The sequence below is a fragment of the Dipodomys merriami genome, unplaced genomic scaffold (assembly GCF_024711535.1).
Source record: "Dipodomys merriami isolate MVZ:Mamm:240054 unplaced genomic scaffold, mDipMer1.0.p SCAF_303, whole genome shotgun sequence".
NCBI classification, from domain to species: Eukaryota; Metazoa; Chordata; class Mammalia; order Rodentia; family Heteromyidae; genus Dipodomys; species Dipodomys merriami.
The window spans coordinates 450,001-462,183 of record NW_027204527.1 but is presented as its reverse complement, the minus strand read 5'-3'; the positions used below and the strand labels follow the sequence as shown (position 1 = coordinate 462,183).

Below are 12,183 nucleotides of genomic sequence, written 5' to 3'. Positions count from 1 at the left end.
AAGCCAGATGTTGAGATGCATCTCAAGGTTCAGAGCCTGTCAGCCTTGCTCAGGACAGGGGAGAGACTCCTGCACAGTGATCTTGCCCTGATTTCAGGTCTAGGAACAGTCACCACTCCCTGTGTTCCAGCCCTAGGACCAGAACCAAAAAATAAATAACTCCCCCGTTTTCACTGTATTTGATGTTGGTATAATTTGTGAAGGGGAAGGGGAAGGGGAAAAACAAATTTTTTAAATAGGGATACAGGTGGACCTATTGCAACAATGAGATGTACAAGATATTATGTCGAAAAATGAACTTTACAGCTTTTGCCTGTGTGTGTGTGGGGGGAACGGGGGGGGGGAGGGTGGAGAACATTATATAAACAAAGCCATCAATGAAGCTGTGGCTCAAGCTGTCACAGTCTGCTAGTCTTGAGAAAAACAATACAAAAAATGCTTCATTCATAGTGGCTCTGCTCTGACTTCAAGCAGGAGAGTGGCCATGTCATGAGTTTAAGCCCTAGCACCAAAAATGAATGAATGAATGAATAAATAAATAAATAGAGCCATAACTTTATCTGTGGCTCAAGCCATGGAGACTGCTAGTCTTGAGAAAGAAAGGGAAAAACCTCAGACACAGTGGCTCTGCCCTGATTTTATGACTAGCAAAAGTTAAGGCCCTATATTCAAGCCCTAGGACTAGCAATAAAGAAAAAACAAAACAAAACAAAACAAAAACAACAACAACAAAAACTTGGCAAAAACTCTGCAAAAAAGCCCAAGTCCTAAGTTCAAGCCAGAGGATCAGCACCTAAAATAAATGCAGAAAGAAAGACAAATGCGTAAAGAGCCAAAATTTGAACTGTGTCTTGAGGTGGGAAGCCTACTACCCTTGAGAAAAAATTAGGAACAATGACCAGCCCTTGAGTTCAAGTACTATAACAAGCTCCAAAACAACCAATAAAACTCAAAACAAAAACTGCAGAAAGAATGGCCAGGCCTAAATAATAAGCTAGATGACATGAACTTACAAAAAAGAGAAAAGGAATAAAAAATTAAGTGAAAAGGAGGGCAAAAATATTAGAGGCAATTCAAGATTTTAAAAAATATGGTTCATACCTATAATCCTACCTGCTCAGAGGGCTGAAATCTGAGCATTTGTATTTTGAATCCAGCTTGGGCAGAAAAGTCCATGAGAATTCTTTTCATTTGTGCTATTCCTGGGCTTGAACTTGGGGAGTTTTGCTCAAGGGTAGAGCTCTACTGCTTCCTACCTATTGCTGCTTAATTGGTGAAAAACATCTCATGGATTTTCATGCCTAGGATGGCTTTGAACCTTGGCTCTCAACTTTCAAGACTCTGTATCGTCATCTTGGCTTCTTGTAGTACTCTTTTCCTTTCTGTATTTTTTGTCAGTTGTGGGGTTTGAACTCAGGACCTGTGTGCTGTCCCTGAGCCTCTTGTACTCAAGGCTTGTGCTCTACCACTTGTGCTATAGCATCACTTCTGGGTTTTGAGTGGTTAATTGGACATAAGAATCTCACAAGGGAACTGGGAAAGTGTCTCAGTGGTAAAGCGCTTGCCTTGCATGCTTGAGGCCCTGGGTTCAATTCCTCAGCACCACATAAGTAGGAAAAAAAGCCACAAGTGATGCTGTGGCTCAAGTGGTAGAGTGCAAGCCTTGATCTGAAGAGCTGAAGGAAAGGACACAGGCCCAGAGTTCAGGCCCAAGACCGGATCCCCCCCCAAAAAAAAAAGAAGCTCAGGGACAGTGACCAGGCAGAAGAGTTCAAGCCCCAAGACCGGCAAAAAGAAACAAAGAAAAAAGAAAGTGAGTAATTAAGCTGTGGCTCAAGGTATGAAACCTGTTAGCCTGGAGAAAAAAGGTAAAAAACGTAAAGAAAAATTTAAAAAGAAATTATTCCCAGTACCACACCTTCCAGTGCACTTTTCCCTACATCTTTAGTGTGCAGGCCACCAGGCCAATGCCCCTGCTATATCCTATGTCTCAATGACAAAAATTTCAATTATTTGAAAACTGCCTTCCAAGAATTGCCACATGGGACCACATGGGGAATTATTGACCACATGCAATTATTGACCTCAAAAATATTTATTAACATGATTTCTTCTATTCTTGTGATTTTTCTATGTCCTTCTCATCATTACTTCCCTAGCACCTAGCAAATTACCTGGAATAAAAATAGAGAAACATGTCTGCTTACTGAACATCTGCATGTATATTTAGAATACTAAGCTAGTTTCAATGGGGTCATCAACACTGAAGATTTTTTACTATGAGCCTCATACTTTGTAAAAAACAAAACAAAACACATTTTACCCTCAAGAACTCTACATTTGCCAGTTGCCAGTCACTGATACTGTCATCCTAGTTACTAAAGGGAAGGAGGTGCTTGTGTTGTTCAAAAATATTGATGTTATAAAGATAAGGAAAAGCTGATAAATTATTATAGACTAAAAGAGATCAAGTATACACAACTACATATAATTCATGATCATGTATTGGTTTTTAGAGAAAAAAATTGATAAGGACAGAATTGAGCCAATTGGCAAAACTGGAATATAGACAAAAGATTAAGCAAAAGTATGGCATTGTGATTAATTTACTGAAGTTGATAACTATACTGTGGCTATGTAATAATGGGACATTTTTGTCCTGAGATCAAGATTAAAATATGTAGGAATAGAGAACTACGAAATATACAATTTAATCTCAAATGTATGTCCACAAAGAGAACATACATGCAAGCATAAGTGATTAAGCAAATGAAGGAAAATATTAACCAACTGAATTTGCATAAAAATCACAGAAATAGTTTATATTCTTTTTGTGACTTTTCCTAAATTTGACTATTTTTAAACAATACTAGATTGAATAGTGAAGAGATGCACTTGAACTGCAGAAGATAAGTTCCTGAGGATTGTTCTGAGAAGGCTTAATGGAGAATGCATGCATTGGGGGATATGTTTCATATGTTACCATATGAAAATTATGGAAATCCAAACATTCAGACTACAACAATAAAGTACCAAGAGTAAGAAAATTCACAGATACAGAAAATAACTCAGGGCTACTGTGGATTGAGGGCTGAATGGTTTAATGGCCCCAAATTTTTGTTGAGGGTGATGGATATGTTTTGCATAAGATAAAGGTGATGGTTCTACAATACTGGAAATGTACTGAATGTCAATGAATTGTGGTTATAGTAAAAAATGTTATTACTATTTCCCTATGAAGAATAAAAAATCATCCCAGTTTAGAGGCTACTGTTTGCAGGAAACTCCCTGACAATATATATTCACAGGAAACTGTACTCTTTATTTCTTACATTCAGTAGATTTTAAACATGTATTTCTTTATGTGTTTTTTTCTTCTTTTAAGGTAGAACTTTGCTAGCACAGGCCGGCCAGGAATGTGCAATTCTGCTACTTTGTTCCTTGAGGAATGTCTTTCTTCTACACAAGACATTCCATAATAAATTTTATTATCTAATAACAAAAGCAACAAGATCAAGTGTTACGTTCCTTACCCTAGGACTTAGGAGCAAACAGGACATCCTGACTTATATCAGCTCCCTCTGTCCAGAAAGCATTGTGTGCCTGGTGCTTACTGGTTTATAGAATGTCTCCTGAGCCTGGGAAAGATAGGCATAAAAGGAAAAAGCATCCCTTGTCCTGTGCATGAGCAGGCAACCGAATATATGTTGTATTAAATATTTCTCTGGATATAGAACCTCCCTACCCCTCTCTGACCTTGGATATGCATATAGCTCCCAAGTCACCAACAAAGAGCAAGGCTTTGCCCAAGGCTATTACTTCCATATGGTAAATGGTTACTATCTCAGTTTTTAATTCACTGAAGTGTCAAAAATAAATGAATCAAAATCACCAAGAAGTAATAACTTACCCTGGCAAGTTTGTCTGGTTTGCAGGAGATGTACAGCTGGGAAAACAGCTCTGTTATCCCTTCAGAAAAATCTTCATCTCCTGAAAAAAAACAAAGTCTCACATGAAAAATATTCCAGCAAAACTGCTGAGGTTCACAAGAAAGGTAAGAAGGAAGAGGAGTGAAGGCAGCAGAAGTATTCATAACAATTTAATGAGCATGGAATATGAGTGCTTATACAATTTTTTTCCTTTCCTTCTGAGGGTTTTCTGATGCATTGTTATCATTATCCAGTCTTTCAGTTAATGTCCAATTAAGACAAACATTTCTGACACTTTTCTTCCACCACTGGTTAAGCTGAACCTACAGGTGCTACGGATAATAATATTCACTCGGCCTTCTGAGCTTTCTTGGCAGACTTGGTGACCTTGCCAGCTCCAGCACACTTCTTGTCCACAGCTTTGATGCCACACACAGCAACTATCTCCTATTACAAACAGCAAGATGATCCAGAGGAGAATAGTCAAAGAAGCTCTCCACATACACAGGCTTGCTGGAATCATATGAAGCATGACAGCATCACTACACTTCAGGAATTTAGGACTAGCTTCCAGCTTCTTACCAGATCTGCGTTCAAGCATCTCTTTCCACTCAGTAAACTTACAAGCAATTTAAGCTGAGTGCCAATCCAGGACAGAGGCATAGGAAGCACTAGTTTGGCCTGGATGGTTCAGGAAGGTCACCCAAGCTGTGAAGCTAAATGCTTCCTTGGGTGGATCATTCTTGTTGTCACCACCAATGTTGTCATGGCAAACATCTTTGGCTGACATGCTTATAGAATTTTTTTGTGCACAGTATGTCAATGGATGTTCTTAATGGGCTTATAAGAAAAGTGGGTATTATCACACTTGTGTGATAAAGATAATGCAGGCTGGAAGAGGTCAAGAATTTTTACAAGATCTCCTAGCAAAGATAAGAAGTTAAACCTTGGCCTCCACTTTCAATGTTCTTTGCACCACATTACAGAAGAATGAATGGAGAGTATGAAGCAGATATTATATAAAGAAAATGGAATTCAGGGCTGGGAATGTGGCTTAGTAGTAGAGTGTTTACCTTGCATGCATGAAGCCCTGGGTTTGATTCCTCAGTACCACACAAACAGAAAGAGCTGGAGGTGCACTGTGGCACAAGTGGTAGAGCATTAGACTTCAGCAAAAAGAGGCTCAGGGACAGAGCCCAGGCTCTGAGTTCAAGCCCCAGGACCAGAAAAAAAGAAAAAGAAAATGGAATTCAAGTTGGGACAGTAAGACTCCAGGAGAATCCAGGTTATCCAAGAAAATGGGAAGAGTTTCAGGCAGAGGAAATGAGTGCCAAGATTAGGGGGATGAAAGCATAGCAGGAAGTTTAGAATAAGCAAAGGAAAAAACAACAAAATAGGATCCAGCTAAGACTGAGCCTTTATACCCTCTTAATATCTCAAAGTTTCTACCAAAGAGATGAGGAACTACTGATGATTTTTAAAACAGAGACAGGTAAGATCAAATTTAAATCAAAGAAAGATCACTTTAGTGGCTGAGTACAGAACTTATCAGCACTAATCTAGGAATAAACAAGAAAGTAAAATTGAGTCAATAATCCATGATCCAAGTAAGAGACGGTGATGTGTAAATCAGAGGGAGAAAGGATTCTTAAATGTTGGAAGGGTGCTAAGGAAAATGTTGAAATTATCATGAAGATGGGAACACAGAACACCTTAGTAGAGAAACATGCAAACATAAGGATAAGTCAAGAGCAAACTATAATCAAGACAGACAAACAAATTGTCAGGAAATATTCTTTTTCTCTTTACACACCTAAATCCTATCCATTCACCCACTTTGAGACCAGCCTAATGTTTTAGACTTTAGAATCTGTATATTTATTAATCACCAGTCTATAGCTTCAAAGGGCAAATTATTACTTCTTTATACCTGCCATTGTCTCCAAAAGTCCCTGGTTGGTGGGAGGGGGGAATGTATCATGGCTCATTTGTCCCTCTCAGTTGGCATTTAAGAGAGAGAATTAAAATGACTTAGCAATCCAAGTTTAACATGGATTGTGAAGGTGATCTCATTAATACCATCCTTACCTATGTACCTCATTTAAGCAACATTTAATTATTCCAACTAAATCCTGCTGGGTGCAAGAAATTAATCTGAAAACATAATGAGATAACAATATCACAAAGTATTGACAAAATGATCCAATGGCATGCAGAATTTTTTATTTAGATTTATCTCACTCTGTTCTAAACATATTTAATATATACTTAGAATATAATTAATATTTGAATATGTACATTGAATTTACAAATGTAAAAATATACAATGTATTATGTTTGAGTTTATTTAAATAAACTTTTTTTTTGGTAAGAGTTGTGAACAAAAAGGAAATGGGTCACTGTTGTGGCTCATGTCTGTAATCCTAGCTATTTGGGAGGTGAGAATGGAGAATTATAATTTGAGGTCAGGCTTAACAGCACAGTTTGTGAGATCCCCTTCTCAGCCATAGCCTGGTACAGTAGTATCTGTTCATCCTCTTACATTAATGTGAGAGGCCAAAATTAAGAGGATCTCAGTTCCAGCCCAACCTGGGCAGAAAATTTTAGGAGATTCCATCTCAACAGAGAAGCTGAACACAGTGGCAAATGCCTGTGATCCTAACAATGACAGGAAGACTGAAATGGGTAACTCTAGTTCAGGCATGCATCCAGGAAAAACCAGACTCTCCTGAAAACAGTCAAGGGAAAAAAGGGCCCAAGGCATGGCTCAGTGGTACTGTGCCTGCCTACTGACTTTGAGTGAGTTGAGCTCAAACCCCAGTACCACCATAAACAAAGGTAAACAATGGTGGAAGATCACTGTCAAATGCTTTCCACTGAATGAAATATATATTAGGCAGGAGTGTGGCCCAGTATTAGGCTAGAGGTGGAACTCTGTCTTAGAGGACTTGGCTGAGGCTCTGTGTTTGGGGACTGGCACTGCGGTAAGGAGAAGTTGCATTGAAAGTATGTAGGATGGTGCTGGTGGTTCATGGCTATAATCACAGCTACTCAGGAGGCTGAGACTTGGAGAATGGACCTTTAAAGCCAGCCAGGCAGAAAATTCTGTTTAGATCTATCTCCGCTTAGCAAGAAAAAGACAGACTGGTATCTTGGTTCAGAGTGGTAAGACATCAGCTCAGTTCAAACTGTGGTCCTGGCACCAAAAACAACAATAAATAAATAAATAAATAAAATAATAAAGTGTGGGCTTTGGAGGAACTTTGCAAGAAGGAAGGGCTCTCCCAAAATAGGAAGACATATTCTTAGGCAAAGGGATGGTAAGGACCAAGGATGCTGATGGAAAAAGATGACCAACACTGCCACACCACCAGGTTCCTAAATTTATCGCCCATTAGCTACTTCCATTTTTTCCATACTTCATTGAGATATCATTAAATGCCAACATCACTGCTGAATTCTCAACAAATATCACTGAGGAGGGCTGGCACAGAGTGTGAGAGGAGCTGGGAAGGAGTCTGTTTTCGGAGTCATTTCTGGTGAACATAATAGACAAAAATCCAACTGTTTAGAAAATGCCTCCAAGTCCTCTGAATGGTATTTAAAGATCAAGAGTCCCATTCGTGGGCAAAACAAGATGCTGATTACATGAACGAATGCTGTTAATTGCACAAATAAGTTTATAAATAACACAATTGTCATATTGAGGCCTAGTTAGAAAAAAATGCAACTATCTAAACACATCAAAATGGCTTTATGTGTTTCCTAAGTTAAGCCATCTAAAAAGAAGATTTTTTTATCTATTATATCTTTGGAATCATGAAAATAATTAGTATCTCTTAGTTAAGACTATTATACTTTATTTATTTTTCTGTTTGTGGAGCCTGAACTCTGGGCCTGGACACTGTCCTTGGCTCTTCAGCTCAAGGCTAGCATTCTACCACTTGAGCCACAGCGCCACTTCAACTTTTTCTGCTTATGTGATGCTGAGGAACTGAACCCAGGGCCTCATGCATTCAAGGCAAGCACTTTACCACTGAACCACCTTCCCAGCCCCTGAATACAGTATTTCTTTTAGTACTTATTTTAACAACCTGTGAGGAATTAGATTGGGTTACCTTATAGATGAGAAAACAGCTCAGTATCAAGGAACTTTTCAAGGTCACCTGGCTTTAGTAAATGACAGATCTTCATTTTAACACAGTGGAAAACTCCAAAAGCCCATCATAGTTAACTGCCATCTCAATATTTCAGAACAACATTAAGAACTTACATTCAAAAAACTTTTTTCTTTTGTGCAAGTCATGGGGCATGAACTCAGGGCCTGGGTGTTGTCCCTGAGCTGTTTCAGCTCAAATCTAATACTCTATCACTTGACTACAGCTCCACTTTGGGCTTTGGGTAGTTAACTGGGGATCAGAGTCTCACAGACTTTGCTGGTGAGCTGGCTTTAAACCCAGATCCTGGATCTCAGCTTCCTGAGTGGCTAGGTTTACAGGTGTGAGCCATTAGAAAATATTTTCTAATCAGGAAGCAAGCTTTTACATAGACTAAGTAGTCATTTATTAGTAAGGTGTTATACAACTGTCTAGTTTGAACTCTTAGAACACACGGCTGAAAACAACAAACAAAAAAGAAAATGTCCCAGTCTGCAGAAAATCTGTACTCAAGGAATAAAGAAAGTCCCTCCCTGAGAAATGTTCAGTCTTTCTGTAGAAAACTTGAAGACTAGTTATTTTACAGTAGATTAGAAATAGAAAAAAACAAATGAGATTAAGAGGATATTAGTGACAAGCACACTGACAGTTCAAAGAAGTAAAAGAGAAACCCATCTTTAAATGCACTAACATTTGGAAAATTTTAATTTTGCAGCCCTCATACTAGTCTCAGGACCTCTTAATACTTTTAAATTTTTGAGAGCCCCCAAAGAGCTAATTAAAAATGTAAGTAGACAGGCTTGGAAGGTGGCTCAGTGGTAGAGTGCTTGCTTTGCATGCATGAGGTCCTGGGTTGGATTCCTCAGCACCACATAAGTAGAAAAAGCCAGAAGTGGCACTGTGGCTTAAGTGGTAGAGTGCTAGCCTTGAGCTGAAGAGCTGAGGGACAGTGCGCAGGCCCAGAGTTTAGGCCCCACAACTGATAAAAACAATGTAAGTAGAGGTAGGAACTGGTGGCTCTCACCAGTAATCCTAGCTACAGATTCGGGAGACTGAGAGCCATAGATTGCTATTAAAAGCTAGCTGGCTTCCAATGTATAACCCCTCTTTTCACTGTATTGGATGTTGGTATAATTTGTGGAGGGGAAAGGAAAAACAAAGTGTTTAAATAGGGATACAGGTGGACCCACTGCAAGAATATGTACAAGACGTTATGAAAAAAGTTTACAACTTTAGCGGGGGAAGGGAGGGATAGGGGAAACAAAGGAGGAAGCAACAATGCTTGATAAGAAATGTACTCATTACCTTACTCATGTAATTGTAACCCTTCTGTACAGTATTTTCACAATAAAAAAACACAAATTAGAGGGAAAAAAAAGCTAGCTGGAGCAGGAAAGTCAGTGAGACTCTTATTTCCAATAAACTACTCAGAAAAAAAAACAAAAAACAAAACAAAACAAAAAACAAAGTACACCTGTGACTCAAGTGGTAGAGTGCAGCTCAGGATCAATGCCTAGGTGCTGAATTCAAGCCCAGGACTGCCACAAAAATAAATTAAATAAAAATAGGGGATACACACACACACACACACACACACACACACATACACACACACTAAAGAAACAGACAGATACAGACAGATATGTTAAAAAGTAGAACACATCCAATGAGCAATGCATCAGGTATTGAGTTCAAGTCCTAGTTTCACATCCCAAACAAAAGAAAAATTAGAATTGAAGTGCTTATGGTAGTTTTGCAAACTTAAGAAAAAAAAACAGTACTTGTTTATATACATTTATTGAAAATAACTGTAATTTCCACAAAAGGTGAAATTTCAGCAGAATAATACAATTGTTTTACATATTTAATGAATCTCTTTATCCTTTAGCCTAATGAATGACACATGTGTTCTCATCTGCTTTTACACTCTGTCTGCTGGGGTATGTTGTTTTAAGTATATGAAGGAAATCTACCTCACAAAGTCACTTAGTTAGAAAAGGAAGAAGTTTTAGTAGCCTTCTCAGATTATCAGTAAAGGAAATGCTTACATATTCCTTAATACTATACTAAAACTCAAGTAGTGTCATCTCTTAAAATTTAGTTGTAATGATATACATAGCAATGAGCCTGAAGCTATACCATAAGATTTTCTGATTGGATGTATTGAATTAAAACGCATTAGTCTTTTTTTTCTTTTGCCTGTGCATCATTTGCTAACATCACACATTAAATAATGGGAAAATACTCACTCCGAGTCACACAAATCTTTCAAATGCTGACCAACTGTCTTGAAATGAATGAATATAGCTGTTATTTTCAACACAGATTTCATCAGCATAGTCTGTAAACAGCACTGGGAAGCTACAAAGCTCAACAGATCAATAAATCCACTCTACAAAATTGAAAGTTAGTTTGAATGTATAGCATGACTCATACATAGTTGCTTTTCTTGTTGTAAAGGCTCATTTCATTCACTTTTAAGAAATGTTCACCAAATAGTATTCTATTCTCTGGGCTGGGAAGGTGGCTCAGTGGAAGAGTGCTTGCTTTGCATGCATGAGGCCCTGGGTTCGATTCCTCAGATCCACATAAGCAAAAAGAAAAAACCGGAAGTGGCTCTGTGACTCAATTGGTAGGGCGCTAACCTTGAGCTGAAGAGCTGAGGGACAGCGCCCAGGTCCACAGTTCAGGCCCCCCGACCAGATCCCCCTCCCCCAAATAAAGAATTCTAGTCTCTGTGACCACTTGTATACTTCATAGTGAAAATGGCATTCCATGGCAAAGCATGTAGTTCAATTAAACACTACAAATGGGCTAGGCACTGGTGGCTCATGCCTGTAATCCTAGCTACTCAGGAAACTAAGACCTAAAGATCATGGTTCAAAGCCAGCTCAGGCAAGAAAGTCTGTGAGACTCTTTCTCCAATAAACTACTAAAAAGAAGACAGAAGTGGTGCTGTGGTTCAAGTGGTAGTACACTACCCCTGAGCAAAAAAAGTTTAGGGTACTACTCAAGCCTAAAGTTCAAGTCCTAGGACCAGCTTAAAAGAAAAATTCAAAAGTGAATTCATTCATTCCACTTTTTAAAAATAGCCAATTAGCAAAGAATATGTTAGAAATATATTTAATTAAATGTTAAAATAAAACAAACCTAATTATTCATTTGTCCAGAAATTATATTTTATATTAACTGTCACATTACCTAATTACTGTAAAAAATGAGCAGCTTCAACATTCATATTTCGTAAGAGATACAGCAGGCTTTAAATTGTGGAGGCGGGGAGGGGGGAAGAGTGTCACTCACATTTTAGGTACTACCACGTTTTCTGCCTCAATTCAAGATGGGATTAAGGGTCCCATAAGTCACAAGGTACAGCTGAAGTATCCAGAGATATAAAGAAATGTCAGTCAAACTGAAGACAAACTCTGAAAAGAGCAGTCTTTAACTGTAAACACTGGCAGGGGTATATGAACAATATCAGTATGAGGGATGATAAAAGGAGTCTGACAGGAAAAAAAACAGAAGACATAAGCAAGAGGCTGACATGTCTGAACACCTAGACAGGGGGAAAGTTGCAAAAAGGATTCTACATGAAAATTCTCACTGCAAAAATGAGAGAGATGCAGGGTACCAGTGGCTATCCTTTTCACACTGCTACTTAGCTGGCTGAGATCTGGGGATCATAGTTGGAAGCCAGCCTAGGAAGATAACTCCAAGAGATTCCTATCTCTAATCACAAAAAAAGCTGGAAGTAGAGGTGTGGCTCAAGTCCTTGAGGGCCTAACTTTAAGCAAAAAGCTCAGGGACAGCAAGCAGACCTTGAGTTCAAGCCCCAGGACCAGCATAGGTGTTGTGAGCACGTGCACACATACACACAATTTACTGTAGTTTACTCAAGGCAAAATATAAATACACTGCATCTTCCAACTCAGATTCTGAGTTTTCATATTACCTTTCTTCTCTTCTTCCTCTTCCTCACAAAAGTCTGCTAGGGAAAATACGTCTTTGAGTTGTTCTAATTCAAGTATTATAGCCTCTAATTTTTCTCCACTCAGAGAATTAAGGACAGATTTCACCTGAATGAAGATAATAAAATA

General features: G+C 38.6%; 1 protein-coding gene across 1 annotated transcript in view; it reads right to left on the bottom strand.

The window, feature by feature from the left end:
• LOC138840858 (protein FAM114A2-like) overlaps positions 1-12,183 on the bottom strand; it is a 50,448-nt gene that overhangs the window by 19,632 nt on the left and 18,633 nt on the right. The window contains exons 6-7 of the mRNA XM_070041266.1: positions 12,039-12,162; positions 3,911-3,990 (exon numbers count right to left, since the gene is read on the bottom strand). Coding sequence (XP_069897367.1) covers positions 3,911-3,990; positions 12,039-12,162 — 204 coding nt within the window. The remainder of the gene's footprint in view (positions 1-3,910; positions 3,991-12,038; positions 12,163-12,183) is intronic.